Below are 20,619 nucleotides of genomic sequence, written 5' to 3' on the forward strand. Positions count from 1 at the left end.
CATAATCAATTAGTTGTCGATTAATCGATTAGTTGTTTCGGCCCTAGAGGACTTGTGGCCCTGAATGCCTACAAAACACAAGGCACAGTTGTAACCAGAGCAAAGGTCCCCGTTGGAAAGACTTTTCCTCTTTTCTTGTTCTGGTGAATAGCTATCAGTCTTCAGGCATTACTGACAGCAAACTATTAAAACATGTTTTGCCTGTACATACGTACATTTGTTTCATTACAATATGTGGATAACTTTCTGCTCTTGGATTATGTTAAAATTGTGCAAACCGAGTATTTTTCTTTTCTTTAAATCTCACCCATGTTTAACATTTTATATATTTTTCATTTTGCAGTGTGTGGAGAAGCCACTGGCACTGGTGAAGAGGAGGAAGGGGAGGCAGGCTGGATTGAAGGAGCTGCTATCCTTCTATCTGTTGTATGTGTGGTGTTAGTAACCGCTTTTAATGACTGGAGTAAAGAGAAACAATTCCGAGGGTTGCAGAACCGAATTGAACAAGAGCAAAAATTTACAGTTGTCCGTGGAGGCCAAGTTATCCAAATTCCAGTGGCTGATATAGTTGTTGGAGACATTGCACAAATAAAATATGGTAAATATTTTGCATCATGATCTTGATCGTGGAAACTTATTGTTTGTCTAGATCTTGACAGATGGTCCTTTTTGTTTTAGGTGATCTGTTGCCTGCTGATGGTGTACTAATTCAGGGAAATGATCTTAAAATTGACGAAAGTTCATTAACTGGAGAATCTGATCATGTTAAGAAAAATCTGGAAAAAGACCCTCTACTGCTTTCTGGTTGGTATCCTTTACCATTTGTTCCATAAATGAATGCTCATTCTGGATTTTAAAGATCTCTCGTAGTAATAAAAACATATTCGTATTTTATATAATGGATTATGATGTTAAAATGCTGCTTTCACTTTATCCATATCCAGCACACTGATTGGTCTATACACAGTGGGATCCCTTACACAGCATACACAATCTCCAGTGTCCCCTCTAAAGAATTTTCGCTGACAGGTATCCACTCTCCACCACACAAACTGCATGTTGACCAGTGTCTGTCCTTTTTGCATACATTGGTTAGTACATAGCCCAGACATAGCTGATAATAGTCTAAAGCTCAACTGGGCTTCATTATGAATTTTGAACCTCCAACATCAAATGCCCCCCCTACCCCCAAACTCCATAAGTGAATATGTGCTCCCAGCACACATGCCTCAACTACCAGTATCAATGGTCAGCAGTGAGGTCGGCCCTCCAATGCTCACAATTTTCTAGCCAGGTTTTACACCAGTAGAGCATGAGCTTTACCACTTCAGTAATCAGTCTGCAGTGTACACACATTAACCCTGCCATGATCAGCTTCCCTAGAATGAATGTTAATAGAGGAGTTCTCCTTTGGGAACATGTTTCACCTGTTTTTAGGGGGCAGGTACCTAGTTTTAGCAGGTACCCACTTCTACCCTGACCTCCCAGACAATTGGACTGCAAGTTCTCCCCCTCTTCTTGCCTACAACCCTTTGGGACCTGTGACATGTCTGTGGGTCCATTTACAAAGCGAAGTGCAACTCGCGCATACGTTTTAAAAAGCCAGCTGTGATGTCTCAGCCGGCTTCCCTCATTAACCACTTCAATACTGGACACTTTTACCCCCTCCTGCCCAGGCCAATTTTCAGCTTTCAATACTGTCGCACTTTGACGATCATGCAGCACTGTACCCAGATTAAATTTATAATTTTGTTCACACAAATAGAACCTTCTATCGGTGGTATTTAATCACCACTTTATTACATTGCTATAAGCAAGCATTTTACTGAATGGGCTCACTCAGTCTTTTGTGATTGGCCCTGTCTGTACCATGTAATCAAGTGAAGAGGAAACAGCTACAAGTAGGTATTGATGGTCAGACTTTCAGGCCAAGGAAGTATATTAAAAATTAAAGTTTAATTTTACAAAAAAGATACATAATAATACACAATAATTTACAACAATTGACCACTGTAAGCACAATCCTCAGAAGTCGCCAACGTACGTTTCGCCGTGGGGCTTCTTCAGGACGAATACAAGGATTTCGTGAATGACAGAGAACAAACAGTTATATGACAGATGGTCCTTCAGTGGATGCATCCATAAGGCGTATGTAGCAAAAAATGTCACAAGATCATTAAAGAGCTTGTCCATAGATTTTCAAAAAGGATCTTTTAGTGACCATACGGTCAAAATATAAATTGCAGACTTGAATAAGGCATCACAGAGGGAATCGCACAACAGCTGTGTTCCACTAAAATAGATGGTCCTGGGGCCCACTGGGACAACAGATATCGCAACAGCCAGCCAGCAGGAATATACACCCTGCACAATGAGTACTCAATGGAGCAATTCCCCCCGGCTTAGCAACCGTATAAGGTCTCTAGGGAACGTCAGGCGGCTGAACGGGAGTGTCGTCTGTGTCCCAGGGTGTATACAAGTGTAACAAGTGGATGAATCACAGCTAGCAACACATTTGTGCACATTGGATGGCTTGAAAGGAAGTCATCCATTGTGTACACCTGTCATGTGATAGGCTGTGATTCATCACGTGGTCACATGGTACCGGTAGCAAGCCGATACTTGGATCGATCATCGCCTGTGTTCCGTGGACACGGCTGGTGACAGATCTTGCCGTTGAGCGGCCATGCGATCAACGCACCCTGACAGGACGTCGTATGATGCCCAGTCAGGATGACTAAACCACCGCCCCGCTGTCATTTTGCTATAGGCTGGGCAGGAAGTGGTTAAACCTAATAGCACCAGGGACCCAAAGACTGGTGAACTGCCCCGGGGGAGGACGACACTGGGTCCTTGGCCAGGCAAGTGTACTTTTTTTTTATTTATTTTTTGCCAAAAGGGGGTGGGTGATTAAAAAGTTATGGTTGATTGATTGGTTTATGTGATGATCCCTAAGCGCCCTATCCCATGTGCATTAACCCACCAAGTACCCAGTCCTCGGCACCAAGTTCTCTGCCCATGTACATGGGCCCCAAAGCACCAAGTCCTCTGCCCATGTATATTAACCCCTAAGCACCAAGTCCTCTGTTCATGTACATTAACCCCACTAAGCACCCAGTCCTCGACACCAAGTCCTCTGCCCAAATGCATTAACCTGTATTCTTTAAAACGGAGTTCTCCTTCGTGTTCAGTCCCCAGCTCATAAAAATTGAACCCTTAGCACACAGTACCCAGGACCTAGTCTGCTGCTTATGTGTATTAATTAATTCATCAGTTGGCAGTGCTCATGATTATTGAAGAAATCGCCATTGGTGGCCGGCTCCATCTTCTTGGTTCCATGTTCTGGCCCAGCAATGACTTCTGCACCAGATCTGTGTATATTAAAAATAAAAATGAATGGGCTTTTTTACCCCTGAGATTTCTTGGTTTCATGAAATATCAGGAGAAAAGCCATTCATTTTTTTTATTTTTCTACATCTCGCACTTTGAGGTCCCCAGAGAAAAGGCACTGGTGACATAACTTTCTCAGGTAGCATCTGTGAGGCCCTGGTTCACTCAATACCTCTAAAGACCAGTAAGTGCAATTTACCTTCATATATGTTGCTTCCAAATAGCTTTTCCTGATCATGCAGTACAGGAGACAGGCTTCTTTCAATCCTCATGACTGGGTTATATACCGCTACAGGTGATTGGACACTGGCAAAAAAAAAGCAGTCCATATAATCTCTCCCAGCTAGCTTTAGTTTTTTTTATTTGCTAGTGTTTTCCTCTGCTTTATTCCACTGAGAAGCTTGCCTTCTTAAAGGGAGGTATTTTTTTTTCTGTGTATTCAAAGCTGATTCTTAAGCTAACTGCTGCACCATAGTCACTGACTTTTCATGCAAGTTTGGCTCAGTTGACTCTGTACCTGGACCCTGTTGAACAGAAGTCGGGGACCGGCCTGTAATGTTGCTACCATGCACTGGATCCTGCTATATGCTATCATTCAGTAGCCACAGAATGCTTTGCAGGTCCAGGGCCTTATTCTACCTTCTGCAGAGCCTTATCCCTAAATACCCATGAGTGTATGCCTGTTGTGGAGGGAAAAGCCAAGAAGGTGGTGTTGCCCTAATTCCTGCATATGATTGGTGAGTTGGGGTGGCAGCCCTCTGAACATTCACGTCCGCAGAGGGCACAGGCAAGCTACTGAACAATTACCATATTTTAAATTTTTTTTGCAGCAGACCCCAGATTTAATAACATTCCAACTTTTAAAATTGGAAGAATTTTTTTTTTCCTTTATTCCAGTTGGAATTTGTAGTTCAGTACGAGACCCTAGTACCCTTTCTCCTGATTCTCTGCCTTTCTCGTTCGGTCATTTGGGTGGTCTTCCAGCCGACTTTCCTATCTGGCGAAGAATTTTCAGCAACATAAGATTTAATGAGCAGACTTTCTGGCCTTGTAGACAGCAGCCACAGCTGTGGCCCCATAAGCCTCCCCTCCTTGCTCTTTGATTTTGTCCTTGAGCCAGACATGGTCTCCCTGAGGAGGGTGTAGCTATTGAGGTGGTGGATCTTTTGCACTCTGAGGCATCAAATCAGGATAACCCTACTGTTGAGATTTCACCCATAGCTTCCCTTGTTGACACTGTTTGCTCTTGCTTATGCTGAGTACATATGAAAAGTGTGTTTTTTTGTTTTTTTTTTCACGTTCAATTTAGCGGACTGAAAATAATAAAAAAATAGATCGTACTAACACTTCCAATGTTAGTGCAGAGATCTCCCTGCTGAGCTATTGTATTGTGATGGGGAGATTGCCCAGTGAGACCGACTTCTGTTGGATAAGGAGCTGTACACACGGACCGAAAGTTCCTGCTGAATCGACTGTTTTCAGCTTATTTTCGGCCCATGTGTTACCCAGCTTTAGCGCTGGAGCAGCCAACATCTGGTCACCCAAAAATGGCCAGCATTGGGGCAACATAAATTCCTTTAAATCGAACGGTACCTTATTGAGAGGGGTTTACTTCTATAAGTATGCGTTTTCTGTGGTGAATTCTTTAATCTGCTCTAATAAGATCCTCCATTGCCCCCACGGGGGATAGTCCAGTGTTCAAGGACCCAATGGATATGAGATAATAGCTCTCTGTACCTTGTCAGGCTCTGCCATATATTATCCCTCTGTTGCAACTTGGGCAGTCTGCCAGGCCTTTGCGGTCTAAACGCATGGCCCGTGACCCTAGCGTACTTCTTGTGCATCAGTCTTGTGCTACTGCCTGAATGTCTTGGCCGATGGACTCTGCCACAGTCTCTATCCACCCAAGCAGAATTCCCTGGCTTAAATGCAGGTTGACTGAGCTTCCATGCAAGAAACCCCTCTAGCGGTTACCCTTTTTGTGGTATCTCCCTGCATAAGCACAACAAGGAGATCAGAGGACAAGCGTATTCTCCTCCCCTCATAAGAGGCCCATGCCTCTTCAAGAAGGTCTTCTATGCATGAGGTTTAAGAGTTTTATCCCTCTGTCAATTGTAAGACATGGCCAATCGGAATCAGTGATGTTTGGTGCCGACATCACTTCAGTGATGGGACGGCCAACTTCTTGGAGTGGGGGGTGTCTGTTGGCCTCATCCCAACAGATCTCTGCAGGTCCAGTGTATTGTTTCCCAGTGCTACAAATTGGTTTTGCACTCAGGTCTCAAATGTTGTCCAGAAGCTCTTGCCTCGAGGACCATTTCCCCATACCAGGGGAGATGGCTTTGTGACTTTACAGACCCCAAAGCTAAATAGAGAAGCCTGGCTAGTTTTGCATCTAAAGATCACCATCTTGTTTCTGTGGTTTCAGAATTTTCCCATGAAAAATGCCAGACCTGCCTCTGGAGGCCTAATGAGCCTTATCCACTCCTCTACATATCACTGTATTTCTCCTCCTCCTGGATACAATCCTGAGTGGTCAGTTTACTTATTCTCCATATAGTTACCATGAAATAAAAAGGGGGAGAACCATAGTGCTCTCTGTATACCATTTATTCTAAAAAAAACAGGGATAAAATCTCACTTACCAACTTTAAAAACAGGCAGTTCAAATCCTCTGCTCACCGTTAATGCTGGAATATCTGAGATTTCTCCTCCCACCTATACGCATTATGCCTTCCTATTGTGCTTCATCCGCAGGCCTACTGATGAAGCCCAATAGGGGATAACGCGTATACTGTAGTTGGGAAGGGCCTAACCCAAGACTTTTCAATATCAATATTCCAGCATCAGCGGTGAGCTGAAGATTTGCTCTGCCTGTTTTTTAAAGTTTGCAAGTTAGTTTTTATCCTGTTTTTGTGAATAAATGGTAAACAGAGCATTATGGTCCCCCCCCCCTTATTTCATTGTAACTATATGGAGGATGTGTAAACTGTGGCCGCTCAGGATTGTATCCAGGAGGAGGAGTAATACGATATCTAGAGGAGAAGTGGATAAGGCTGATCAGACACTATATTAGGTCTGATGAATGAGGTGAGCGGGCACTTTTTACAGAGGTGGTGGTTCGCTGAACCCTTTTTGTGAAGGATTTGTCGCGTGTAGCACACACCAATGATGAACAGGAGGACGTGTTAATACACTTTTTTTTCCACATTTTTGAGTTCTGTGAATGAACTACGCGGCGATGGTACAGATATTATCCACAGATATAAGGGATGCTTATCTGCACGTATCCACTTTTCAGCAACACCGTCAATGTTTGCAGGGAACGGCCAACATTACCAATTTGTATACCCCCCCCCCCATTTGGCTTGTCCATCAGATTTTCTTCATGGTGCCTGCCTCAATTTTGGCTCTGCTTCACGGTTGAGGGTTCCATGTAGTGGGGTACCCAGACATTCATCTGCTGAAGAGCTAGTCTTTCCAGTCAATGACCTCTGACATCCATCAGAAGTTACAAATTCTGCTGAGCTTCAGGGGGATCCCACTGGTCCCTCTGATTCGATGGGAGTATCTGGGCTTGACTCTATACACCACTCTATCAAATTACTTTCTGCCCCTTTCCTCTTAAGTCTTGGCACAAAAGAAGCTTTGTTTTTGCCTCCATGAGGGTATTGTCTCATGGTTGTGTTTTTTTTTTTTTAAGGCTGTGTCAAATGCCCAGTGGCTCTCCAGGACATTGCAAATCAACATTCTAACATCCTAGGGTAAACAGACTGTCATTGCACATTTTGGTTTCAGAGACCTCTGCTTTCCTATTCTCTAGTGAAGGCTTTTGTTCAGGGTACAGCCCACATGCCTCTTTTTTGTCAGATTTCCTATGTCCCCTTGAGACTCCAGTGTGGTTCTCTTGACTCTGCAGAAGCCACACTTTACATTTATTGGATATTTCTGTGTCTGGCCATACCCATAAGGTGGTTATTCTTGTTGCAATCACATCTGCAAGGTGAGGCTTATATTGTAAGGGACCCTTCTTGGTGTTGCACAAAGTTTTTTCTCTCAAGCGTCTTCCAGGACAGCCCATGAGACCTAGGGCTCCTCCTACCAGGACAGGAAACACGTTAACCCCCACCAGATAAAAGGGCGGTCCTCCAGGCCCCATGCCAGTATTAGTGTTTCCTCCGGATGGGGGGTAACATGTTTCAGGAACCTGGTCCCCTAGGTCTCATGGGCAGGGGCTCTAATGACCGTTCAAAGGGGTATGTATATATTTTGACTAACCTCCTTGCCATTAGCAGTTTTTTCCATGGGGAAGTTTTTGCTGCTGCCCTTGCTTCTTTGTGCCTGGAGAGGGCCAGGACCGGGATGGCGTCGGGTCCCTTGCGCTGTTCGCAGCACAGGCTGTATGTTGGTGAGAGTGTTTCCCGCACACAGCATGGCTGATTCGTGCTGGGAAACGTGGAGCTCACTAGCGCTGGTAGGGGCGGAGCCTCTGCGCTTCAAGCTGGCTACAGGAAGATCCGGCGAGGGTCACTTCCGGGTCGCATGACGTCATCCTCGGGCGCCGGAGACATGGTTCCTGTCTCCATAAAACGGCGCGAAACGGGGGCTAATGGCTGCTGGTGATTTCTGGTAAAGACAGCACAGGCTGTAGGACTACCAGACGGACGGCATGGACAATCCTGCGATAATCGCTCAGGCAACGGATGCAGTCCCCAACACCAGCACCTCTCAGGTAAGCTGCAAGTGTTTTTTATGGTCACTTTTTCTTGCTATCCTGGTGAAGGTTTTTACCCCCCCCCTCCCAATCATAGGATTAGGTGTTGGGGGACACATTTTCTTCTCCTGCACGTGGTGATGGAGTATTTTTTTTTGTGGCTTGGGTTACTTATGGGGTCATTTAATTTGTGTCTTTCAGGCCAAGACTCAGGACAAAGCCCAATCACAGCCACATAAGAGAAAATGTGCGGTGTGCGGTAACAAACTGAGTTCCACTTGGGGAAAACCAGTTTGCCGCACTTGTATAGATGGTTTAGTGAAGGATGACCCAGTGACCTCATGTCAAAAAATGTTGACTTCGGTCAGGGATGAGCTTGCTTCTACCTTTGGCTCATTTAGGGAGTTGATTGACAAAATGCAGGTTCCCCAACAGGGTACATCTTCAAAAAGAAAGGCTTCAGTGGTTAGCACCCCGCAGGTGAGCGTAGAGAGTGAAGACTCTGAGGCTGAAGCCAAATCTACCCATTCTTCTCAGGAAGACTCAGGGTCAGATACAGAGCCCAAGGATAGAGTATCCTCTAAAGGCTCAAGGTTCAAATTGTCTCTGGAAGATGTGGATAATTTGTTAAAAGCCATCTATACCACCCTTGAAATGGAGGAGGAGGAGGTACAAATGTCTAAGCGTGACCTTATGTACAAAGGTTTGCACAAAAAGAAAAGTAAAAACTTTCCAGTGCACGATTCCCTCCTTAATACGATCAAACTGGAGTGGGAGAGTCCAGAGAGAAAACCTTTCTTTTCCGGTAACCTAAAAAGAAGGTTTCCATTTGATGAGGATGCAGCGCTACCGTGGAATAAGAACCCAAAGTTAGATGCTCCTCTTTCAAAAGTTTCAAAAAATTCGGACCTGGCGTTTGATGACATGGGTACGCTAAAGGATCCTATGGACAAAAAATGTGATGTCCTTCTTCATAGAGCTTGGGATTCAGCTATGGGGAATCTCAAACCAGCTCTGGCCTCTACTTGTGTAGCCAGAAATCTGGAGGAATGGCTTACACAAATCCAAACCCATCTTTTAGCGGGTACTTCTAGGGAAGAGATTTTAAAATCCTTTCCTCTCCTTTTTAGTGCTGTGGGTTTTCTGGCAGATTCATCTGCGGAATCAGTAAGAATGACAGCCAGAACTTCAGCTTTAGTGAACTCAGCCAGAAGAAGCATTTGGCTTAAAACATGGTCTGGGGATGCAGCATCTAAATTACGATTATGTGGGCTTCCCCTAAACGGGGATCATCTTTTTGGCCCAGGTTTGCAGGAGGCACTGGAACGTACGGCCGATAGGAAAAAGGCCTTTCCAGAAAAGAAAAAGCAGACGGGAAGAAAGTTTTTTCGTGGCCAAAATAAAGGCTTGCCATGGCAACAAGGTCCTAAAGAAAAGGACAATAGGCCCAAAAAACATTGGTCCGGGTACAAAGGCAAAGGGAGAGGAGGTGTGTTGTTTAACACACCTCAGCAGCCCGCCAAGCCACAATGACCAACATCTGCCAGTGGAGGGAAGACTGAGGGCCTTTCTCCCACAATGGGCAACCGTCACCTCAAGTCCCTTCATTCTGGATCTGGTGGCAAATGGATACAGGCTAGAGTTTTCCTGTCGGCCACCAGAACGACTCTTGATCACATCTCCTCCCAAAGATCGGGAGAAAGCAAGAGCTCTGGGTCTCCAAGTAGGAGAGTTGTTAGACCAGAAGGTCCTGATTCCGGTTCCTCGGTCAGATCAGAACAAAGGGTTTTATTCCCACATTTTTGTCATCAGAAAGCCGTCAGGAAAGTATCGGCTTATTCTGAATCTTCGGTCTCTAAATCAATCGATCCGATACAAACACTTCAGGATGGAGACAGTCTTCTCTATCAAGAATCTGCTTTACCCAAACTGTTTTATGGCCACGTTGGACCTCAGGGATGCTTACCTACATGTCCCGATCCATCCGGCTTTCCAGAGATTCCTGAGAATAGCAGTAAAGATGGGATCGGAAATCAGGCACTTCCAGTTTCAGGCCCTCCCCTTCGGTCTGTCCTCTTCCCCTCGTATCTTCACAAAGGTATTGGGGGAAGCGCTGGCGCCACTAAGATTAAAGGCGATAACTATCATCCCTTACCTGGACGATCTATTAATAGTGGCAGAGTCCCGCCAGAAATTACTAGCAGATCTTCAGACTGTACTCGACTTCCTTCAATCCCTGGGCTGGTTGATAAACAGGGAAAAGTCTTCCCTAGATCCAGCCCAGAAGGTGAAGTACCTGGGTTACGACTTTTGCTCAGTAGTCCAAAAAGTTTTTCTCCCAGAAGAGAAGGTCTCCAAGATGGTGCAAGCAGTGTCAGCCTTACAGACCAATCAGTTGGTTTCACTGAGGGAAATTTCAAGGACGGTAGGTCTCATGACCTCGTGTTTCCCTGCGGTACCATGGGCAAGGTTCCATCAGAGACCATTGCAGAGATTCCTTCTGGAAAATTGGGACGGGGACGCCAGGTCCCTAGAGTCAAAAGTTTGGTTACCGACCAAGGTAAAGAGAAGTTTGTGGTGGTGGAGGAAAAATCTGCACCTAACAAAAGGCCTGCCTTGGTCCATCTCGATATCCAAGAGGATCACGACGGACGCAAGTGCCTGGGGGTGGGGAGCCCACCTCAAAGACCAGGTCGCACAGGGGAAATGGTCCTTGAAGGAAGCAAGAGCCTCATCGAACCAGAGGGAGCTGCTAGCGGTGCAAAGAGCCCTGCAAGCTTTTCAATCGGAGGTCAGGGGTCACAATCTCCAGATCCTGTCAGACAACATTGCGACAGTGGCGTACCTCAACAAACAAGGAGGCACGAGGAGTCGAATTCTTCAAGGAATCGCACAAAACATTTTGTCTTGGGCAGAAGTAAATCTAGGCTCAATTTCAGCAGTGCACCTGAAGGGGACGCAAAACAGTTTGGCAGACTACCTCAGTCGCCACAGGGTGGAGCGAGACAATTGGTCACTTCATCCAGAAGTCTTTTTGGAGATCACCAACAAATGGGGTTGTCCCGAAGCGGATCTGTTCGCAAATCAGGACAACCGCAAAACAGAGGAGTTCTTTTCTCTAAACCCAGAGGATCGATCACTGGGGATAGATGCCCTGGCGAATCCGTGGCCCTTCAACCTCTGCTACGCATTTCCGCCAATCAGACTCATTCCGGAAGTGCTCCGGAAGTTTCTCCTAGAAGAAACAGATCTTATTCTGATCGCCCCCTTCTGGCCCAAGAGGCCATGGTTTTCCCTGCTACAGTCTCTGGTCTCGGAGCCTCCACTGAGACTTCAGAACAGAGAGGACTTGCTGTCGCAGGGTCCAGTGTCACACCCACAGGTGGTTTCATTAAGCTTGACAGCTTGGTATCTGAAGAGAAGATACTGAAGGCTCAGGGGTTTTCTGACAAGGTGATTAGAACCTTGGTAAATTGCAGAAAACCAGTCACTAGAGCCATCTATTCCAAGGTTTGGAAAAAGTTTAATTCATGGTTGTCTGAAAACCAAAGATCAACGCATGATGTTCCTTCTATTTTGGAATTTTTTCAAGAGGGTGTCGACAAGGGTCTTTCAGTTAGTACCTTAAAGGTACAGGCGGCAGCTATCGGCGTTTTCCTCCAGTTTTCTCTTTTGGAAAATCCCATGGTAGCTAGATTCTTTAAATCCATTTCAAGGGCCAGGCCAGTAGTGGTAAGAAGTTGTCCAACTTGGGACCTGTCCCTGGTACTTCAAACTCTGGTAGAGTTTCCCTTTGAGCCTTTGGAGGATATTTCTGTTAAATTACTTACCTTAAAAACTATTTTTTTAGTAGCTATTACCTCAGCTCGTAGAGTAAGCGAGTTACAGGCCTTATCAGTAAGGGAGCCTTTCCTCACGATTTTTGAGGATCGAGTTGTATTGAAAACTGATCCAGGTTTTTTGCCTAAGGTAGCTAGTACATTTCACAGATCACAAGACATTGTACTGCCATCCTTTTGTAGTTCACCACAGGGTGATCAGGAAAAGAAATTTAGTTTTTTAGATGTAAGAAGAACCCTTCTTGCATATTTGGAGGTCACCAAGGTCTTCAGGAAGACAGACGCTTTATTTGTCCTTTTTTCAGGTACACACAAAGGTAAAGGTGCATCTAAAGCCACATTGGCTAGATGGATTAAGCAGGCCATCTCAGAATCCTATAAAATCAGAGAAGTTCCTACACCTTTTGTTACAGCACATTCAACAAGAGCTTTGGCTGCATCTTGGGCTGAGAGGGCTGGTGCTTCACCAGAACAAATCTGTAAAGCTGCCACATGGTCCAGTTATTCGACCTTTATTAAACATTATCGCCTGGATCTGCTATCCGCTCAAGAACAGGCGTTTGGTCGAAAGGTCCTTCAGGCAGTTGTCCCACCCTAGACTGGTAAGTTCTGGCTCATCGTCTCATGGGCTGTCCTGGAAGACGCTTGAGAGAAAAGCTGAGTTAGGCTTACCGGTAACTCCTTTTCTGAGAGTCTTCCAGGACAGCCGGATTCCCACCCGGTTTTGTTGTATGGAAGTTATGTGTTATTAATGCATATGTTTTTCAGGGTAGTCCTACGGTTCTCGAGAAGACTGGCATGGGGCCTGGAGGACCGCCCTTTTATCTGGTGGGGGTTAACGTGTTTCCTGTCCTGGTAGGAGGAGCCCTAGGTCTCATGGGCTGTCCTGGAAGACTCTCAGAAAAGGAGTTACCGGTAAGCCTAACTCAGCTTTTTTTTTTTTTTTTGTTCCCCCTCTCCCCACAAAGGCCTTTGCTTTTCACCTCAATTAGGTTATTATTCTCCTGTCCTGCTCCCAAGCATCCTAGGGAAATTTCCCGTGTGTGTGTGTGTGTGTGTGTGTGTAGAATATATATATATATATATATATATATATATATATATTTATTTATTTATTTTGTGTCCAATTACCTGAAGCTAGCTGCATATTACCCAGTCATAATGGTTTAAGCTGGTCAAAACTCCAAAACCGATTTCCCCGATCCACACATTCAAGGTGGATGAATAAATCCTCCTTGCTGCTCTACTGTATTCTGACAGTGGGACTTCTCTGCAGCCAGAATACACTGTTCAATGCTGCAGCCAATAATGGGCTGTGTGCGCTGATCACACATTTTCCAACCCTCCCAATTGAGAGGCGTTGATCACTAGGTCAACTCCCTTCGAATGGGAACAGCCAAACATTGAAAAAAATATATATATATTTGGTTCCTGATAAACTGAGCCAAATTTTGATCCCTCTGTTGCCAGCTTAAGAGAAGCTGGTGTCCTGGGCTATACTCCATGAAATGCATTTCCACACTAAATATTTCAGTAAAGGAGGGAATTAAAGTAAGCTATATAACTTTCTTACTTTTGTACTTAAGAGTTACTGCCTAACTCACTACTGCCTAACTGCTGTGAAGTTCCCTTGTTCAGATTTCGTCAGTATTGCCCATAACGATCGTTTTATCCAGAGTGAAACTTAAAGGGTCACTAAAGGATTTTTTTTTTTTTTTTAGCCTAATAGCTTCCTTTACCTTACTGCAATACTGGTTTCATGTCCTCATTGTTCGTTTTTTGCTTTGAAGTTGCTGTAATCCTTCTCTGATCTCCACAATTCCTGCTTGTCTGTTTCCTTATGAAAAACTCATTGGAGCTTCTCTCTGTGGTCCCTGATCAAGAAGGTGTGTTTACTGTGTGTCTAAAAACCCTCAGAACCAATCCGATTCATTTTAAAAACAAACACTGACCTGTGTTTGTTTGTTTTTGTTCTGTGTCTCTATGTACTTCACAGAAACATGAAACTAGATTCAAAACGAAAGTGAAACTGCAGGCACATTATATGATTGATTTTTATCAATTTTTAATCATTTTTAAAAGGAATCAGTTAACTATTATGTCTCTATACCCTGTAAACAGCCATTTCAGCCAAAAAAAGTTTTCCTTTACTGATCCTTTAAGCAAATTTGAACTTTCACGTTTAATGTGTTGCTTATGTGATTTTTTCATAGGAACGCATGTTATGGAGGGCTCGGGAAAAATGGTTGTCACTGCAATTGGAGTGAATTCCCAAACTGGAATTATTTTTACTTTACTTGGAGCTGGAGAACATGAAGAAGAGAAAGAAAAAGAAAAAAAGGAAAAGAAAAGTATGTTTCTAAAGTAATTTTAAAAGTATTTCAACAAAATTGGCACTTTTAATTATGATTCTACTGATGTGACATTTTTTCTTCTTCAGGATCATCATTTCATTGTTGCACTTTTCAGTTAGGATTGTGTTTGGCAACAAAAACTCAAGATGTTAGACCAGTGTTTCTCAACTCCAGTCCTCAAGGCGCACCAACAGGTCTTGTTTTCAGTCTTTCCATTATTTTGCACAGGTGATTTTATCAGTTTCACTGCCTTAGTAATTACCACAGCAGTTTCATCTGAGGGAAATCCTGAAAACATGACCTGTTGGTGCGCCCTGAGGACTGGAGTTGCGAAACACTGCGTTAGACCACAGTAATTGTGCATATACCATACTGGATCAATCCCCCTGAAAGGTGCAAAAGTAAGCACCATGACTACACTGATCTTCACTATCCACTGAGTCCCACACTGAGTGGATTCCCTGCTGCTTACTTAACATTTTTTGCAGAATTTCAGTGATTTCAAAGCGTTCTCAAATTAAAGGTAGCAATCGTGACCATCACGCCCCCTCCATCTCATCCAGGCAGAACGGTTTATTTAGATATGAATATTTTGTTTGGAAATTAACAATCCATTCACACCAGTGAGCCATAATCAACACACGTAGCATCAGAGTTGACTTTTTTATTTTATTTTACAGAACTTTTAGTGATGCCGATTTCATAATGTCTGTTCACGGCGGTGTTGCGATGTGGTTTGCGTTGCAACCCGTTTCACTGAAAAGTACTACATTTTCAGTGCACACCACAACAAGGTATTTTACCCCACCACATCAGGTGAGAACAGGACCTAGTTGTGGTTCAAAGCTGGCCGCAACAGAATAGATGTTTTCATCTTCTGAGAATTGGCCATGTACAATCTAAGAACAAATGTCAGTTCTTTAAAATACACAGTGGGTACTGGTAATACAGCGACTACCGTACTTCAGATATGCAATGCATGCAGATCTAGTTTCCCATGAAAGGTCTCTTAGTAGTATATGAGGAATGTTGACTTTTTTTTTTTTTTTTTAAAGTCCTACAGAGTGTGCTTTTGGCACTAGAATGTTGCCATGGTGATAAGTGACTTAACATTTGAGAGCATTACATGACAGATGCCTTCTATGTTAGATTCTTGACTGTGGATCATATTAAGAATGATTGTGATTTAGCTTGTTATCTATTAAAAAAAGTAATTGGTTCTGAGTGGGCACACATTTATCCATTTTTTGGACAGATGGTACCAAACCAGACTGTTCTAGAATCTGTTAAAACAATTTCTTTGCAAGTTTTCTCCAGAATTTGTTACATGACTTTAGACAACACTCCACAGGACAATGTGCCTAGTACATTTTTTTTTTTTACATTTTATTGAAACGCTCAACTGAGAAGAACCTATAACGCTTTATGCAGATAACATGTTATCAAATTTGATTACCCACATTTACTCCTTTTGACAATAGAAGTTTTCTGTAAATCAAATCCTGCTGTTACAAGGGAAAAATCATATATATAGAGGGTGAATCTCCATAATGGGGGGCACAGACAGCAGTAAAACCTGACATGGGCTCTAATTCCTCTCCACTCTATCCAAAACTAAAACAAAGTTTGGCCTTTAGATATACTTTGTCCATGGTGCTTGCTTGTATGATCCAAATGCTTATTGAAACTAGCCAGAGGCTCTACAAAAGGACATGTGTTATGAGTAAGCACCCACATCTATATGATTGTGTAGTAACAGTTTTCTGGTCTGAGATGTGCAGATATTAACTTATTGAATTAATATACAAAAATGCCCTCCAAAGTGGTCACTTTACTTTAAGGCTAGCCATACACATATTAAATCCTGAGTTTTTTTTTTTTTAAATCCCACCTTTTGAAAATCTACCAATTATTCAAATCATTAGTGGGGCTATCGAATTTGATCGGTCATGTTGGAAATTGAAAAACCAATGAATTTCTAATTAATGATGGGAGAATTGTGTGAGAAATGTAATCAAAAAAGAAATGCGCATGAGCTGTGACCTGGAAAGAATTTGGAGCTCCTCTTTTTAAAGGAAAAAAAATAGTGTTTTTAGATGCTCTTTAGAATGCCCTTGCATCGCCACACCGCATTGTTTGGGATTCTGACAGATACATTTGCCTGTCAAATGTGGTAGCGCTAGGGCCATAGTGTCCATACTAGGCGCTCTACCCTCAGTGCAGCTCCACATTTCTGATCTCCCTTCCCAGTCACTGTGCCTATCGCACAGTTAGGAGTTTTGTAATAGGGTGGGTTGGACTTGATGGGGAACAGATCACTTTTGCATCAGGTCTGTCTTGCTTGTAATGACAGCGCTGTAGGTGCGCGTGAAGTTTGGTGCGTGGAGCCTGATGTGCGACTCTGAGACTAGTTCCCCATCAGGTCCACCTTCCATGTGTCTTTCTATTGCCAAAATATGGACATTGTCATATTTGAGTAATGTCTAGCATCCTTGCCCTTTGTTTATATTTAACCACTAAATTGCCCAAGTGATGAATCATCGAATGGTATGAAGTCGGCATCCTAGCAATCATAAACCCTGTGTGGGAAGCGGTCACATTCATGACTGCTTTCCAGCACAAAATGCCCCTCTAAGCACTAGTATCTCTCTGTATATCATCTTTTAGGATCTACCATAGCAAATTGGGCGTACGCAATTTTAAAGGGACCCATCTCCAGAGAAGTGTTTGGATTTTTTGCATTCCCTAGGTCAGTGTTTTTCAACTCCAGTCCTCAAGGCACACCAACAGGTCATGTTTTCAGGATTTCCTTTAGATGAAACGGCTGTGGTGATTACTAAGGCAGTGAAACTGATCAAATCACCTGTGCAAAATAATGGAAAGCCTGAAAACATGACCTGTTGGTGTGCCTTGAGGACTGGAGTTGAAAAACACTGCCTAGGTAATGTCTCTTCTGCAATTAAAAAATATAAATAAAGCCTGCTTGCAGATCTTTAATTACTGGACAACCTTTATTTTTTAAGGCTAGGTTCATACTTGTGTGGGAGGTTTCTGCTGTGGGTCTGCACCTGTTCCCACAACCACCCGCACAGAAACGCACACTGGATGCGTGTGGGTGCCCATAAAGCTAATGGCATGCCGCACACACTGGAAATCGTAACCACCCTGCACTTGTGGTTCCTGTGCTGGCTGCGATTTCTAAAATGCCGCAGTGACCTTATTCCTGCTTTTCAGGAGGCACGACAGACCATTCAAATGAATGGTCTGCCATGGTCACACAAAATGCGGCTCCCAGAGCTTACATGATGCAGACAAAAAAATCTGACAAGCAAATGGTGTCCGCTGTGCTGTCTTTTGACTAACCGAGAGCAAAAGCTCTGGCAATCTCTGGGTGCAAAACCGTTTTGAAACGTAAACTTTAAAAATAAAAACAATGGTTGTACCGTATCCAATTTATATGGTAAGCTAAACTTGTGTTTTTTTTTTTCAGGCAAAAAACAAGATGGCACAGCTGAAAATCGAAACAAAGGTATTTATCATTTTTTTTTTTTGTTTGGTTTGAATTCAAAATAGTGCACTAAATAACTACACCTTTTTAAAGTAATGGAAACCCTCCATACACCCAGTGAAGTGAACAGCCTCAGATACACAGGGATGAACTAAATATCCCTACATAGGTTTTACATTTTATATCTGCTGTCTTCACATTTTATTAAATGTTTAGAAAGTTCAGATAGTCTTGGATTTTTCTCTTCCTGGTTAAGAGTGTGATGTTTGGGCATACAGCCACGATGGCTAACATTGCTGATTGGAGGAAAGGCACACACCCCCTCTCTCATCATAGACAAAGACTCTGGTGTTTTGCAACAGGGCCAGCTCCCTGTTCTATTTATAGCAAGCTCCCTGATCTATTTATAGCAACCTCTCCTGACAGGAAATGTCAGGCTGCTTTTATCTGTGTCCCAGAATTTGTCAGGACTTATCAGTCTGATAAGAGGAAAAGTTCAAAAGAGAGCTACAGGACTTGGCTCTTTAAATAAAGATAACAAAATACTGCAGATATGTGCCCATCTCAAATTTCACGAATTGGGTTTATATCCACTTTAACAAAAATTCCACAGGTGCACTCATTTTTTTTTTTTTAATTCTCAAATTTGAGGCAAGGTAACTGCTATAAAGTCATCCCAGTGCTCTGTACCATGGTGAAGACTGTCCGTCCTTTTAGGGCTCCTTCACACCTATGCGTTGTGTTGACACAAGCACAGCAGCCCACATTAGACCTCTTCGTACGATTTGATCAGTTGCACCCCATTGCACTATGGAAGCGCGCCCCAGACTTGTGTGCACTGTAGTGTACCACAACCATTGGTAACAAAAATATTGTTTATTGTGGTGAGCTATATATCTGAACTTAAAATTTTAGGCACCTTTTGTCTTTGTGTAAAACTGTGTTAATTGGTTTATGATTATCATTTTATCTGCAGCAAAAGCTCAAGATGGTGCAGCAATGGAAATGCAGCCTCTTAAGAGTGAAGATGGCGGAGATGGAGAAGACAAAAAGAAAACAAATATGACAAAGAAAGAAAAATCTGTTTTGCAAGGCAAACTTACTAAATTGGCAGTGCAGATCGGAAAAGCTGGTATGTATATTTATAATTACCATTTAACATTTGGGGCTTCTGAAGGGAGAACATAACCTTGTATTACCACACTTGTTCTTACCATGGATCTTGGTTAATGGCTCGTTAAGGCTGCCATAGTTAAAAAACTGACCCAAATTTGTGAATGTATCTTGAAGATGTATTATATATGTTGGTAAGGGTCATTTTACCCAGTTTTACAGCCATGACCATTTTTAAGTGATTTTTTTGTGACCTGTTTGGGAATGGTCAGTTAAGGGATTAGCTGTGTTTCATAGATGCAGAACGGTGGACTTTTTGTTGGCATTGTATTGACAAAAATCACCTAAAAATAATAAATGTAGCCAAAGCCATGATCTGTTGCTTAGAGAGCAGAAGTATATGAAAGTATCATCCGTGCTTGCAGAGTTTCTTCCCCCTTTTTTTTTGGGTCTTTACATTTGGAAATCTTTAAAAAACCTTTTGTCACCTCATTTGGAAGTCTGTGATCCCTTTGTCACGTGGGCACCATGGTTCTCTGGTTGTAGAAATGTGCACAGGATGCAACAGAGGCCTATATGCAGTTCTGCCAGGGGAGCTAAACATTGGTTACTTCTTGTTTAAGGCTCTGTTCACATCATTCCTCGGGTGACCATCACAGTAAAATTGCCTCAAACAGAATCGGGGGATGCCTGTTGCCCAAAAGAAGCTCTTCTTTTGGGTGACAGGCGCCTCGCGATTCTGTTTGCGCAATTTTACCACGATTGTCGTCCGATGAATCACAGCAAAATTGCACCCTGATTGGGATGCCATTGGAAGTGATGGATGCATGGGCATCCCGCGATTTGCTGCCTTTTTGAATCGCGGGTAGAATTGCAGCGATTCAGAACTCCAAGATGTGAACAGAGCCTAAAGGATAAATGTACTTTTTTTTTTTTTTTTTTTTTTTTTTTATAATCATTGCATGGATTCTCGTCAACCAGATTATGTAACTCTCTATCATTGATGTGACGACCTGAACATGCACTCAGGGGGCTTGTATGTTATAGCTGCCTAAGTTCTTCAGTATTGCATTGGTGCATTGTGGTCTTCCTAGATTTTGGATTGGAATAAATGCTTATAGAGCACCGAATGCGAGTTGTGAGTTGTTGCTGCATGTATGTTGCCTTTTCTACAGTAACATTGCGGTAACAAAATCTTGGCCCTTAGTTGAATTCCTACTTGTTATGATATGATTGTAAGGTACAAAGTTGAAAGGGCGTCTGTTAAAGAGCACATCCGTGTTTGCCCCTTGTGTGAGAGTGGAAGTATCAGATATATGTTGTATTGATTCTTGGATGTGGTCCAAGATGCCTTTAGTGTTTTCAAATTCCAGTCTGTGAGAATGACTTGATTTTTCCATAAGCAGTAAAGAAATGATTGTCTTAATTCTGAGTAACAGCAGCAGATTTCAAGCGTGGAGCAACTAGATATTGAAGTTATTCTTAAAGGAAGAAGGCCTTGCATGGGTCGTAATCCGGCCAGCTCAGTATGGGCTGGCTACATTTCTATCAATGCATGGCCACTGGTTGAACAGAAATCGACCTACCATTGAACTTAATATACATGCACCTTGTTGGAAAATTTATGCTCGATCAGTGCCTGTAGTGCTGATCTGTGTATTCGGATGACGGGGAGGATTCCTCTTTCCACCTCAAATGTTT

The 20,619-nt window shown here is 43.1% G+C and overlaps 2 protein-coding genes across 5 annotated transcripts in view; both read left to right on the forward strand.

The window, feature by feature from the left end:
* The window catches only part of ATP2B1 (ATPase plasma membrane Ca2+ transporting 1), a 236,509-nt gene that overhangs the window by 115,464 nt on the left and 100,426 nt on the right, over positions 1–20,619 (forward strand). For all 4 annotated transcript variants that reach the window (XM_040344148.1, XM_040344149.1, XM_040344150.1 and 1 more), the window contains 5 exons: positions 344–598; positions 679–804; positions 14,157–14,294; positions 17,788–17,826; positions 18,782–18,937. In XM_040344148.1, coding sequence (XP_040200082.1) covers positions 344–598; positions 679–804; positions 14,157–14,294; positions 17,788–17,826; positions 18,782–18,937 — 714 coding nt within the window. The remainder of the gene's footprint in view (positions 1–343; positions 599–678; positions 805–14,156; positions 14,295–17,787; positions 17,827–18,781; positions 18,938–20,619) is intronic.
* LOC120932052 lies at positions 9,672–12,809 on the forward strand. The gene is made up of 2 exons (XM_040344147.1): positions 9,672–12,545; positions 12,712–12,809. Exon 1 carries the CDS (start codon positions 9,683–9,685, stop codon positions 12,539–12,541), a length of 2,859 nt encoding a protein of 952 aa, XP_040200081.1. The 5' UTR covers positions 9,672–9,682; the 3' UTR covers positions 12,542–12,545; positions 12,712–12,809.

The sequence above is a fragment of the Rana temporaria genome, chromosome 3 (assembly GCF_905171775.1).
Source record: "Rana temporaria chromosome 3, aRanTem1.1, whole genome shotgun sequence".
Taxonomy (NCBI): domain Eukaryota; kingdom Metazoa; phylum Chordata; class Amphibia; order Anura; family Ranidae; genus Rana; species Rana temporaria.

Bases quoted from the DNA above. Each gene is read 5' to 3' on its own strand.
- LOC120932052 (XM_040344147.1), top strand. From the start codon at position 9,683: ATGGGCAACCGTCACCTCAAGTCCCTTCATTCTGGATCTGGTGGCAAA.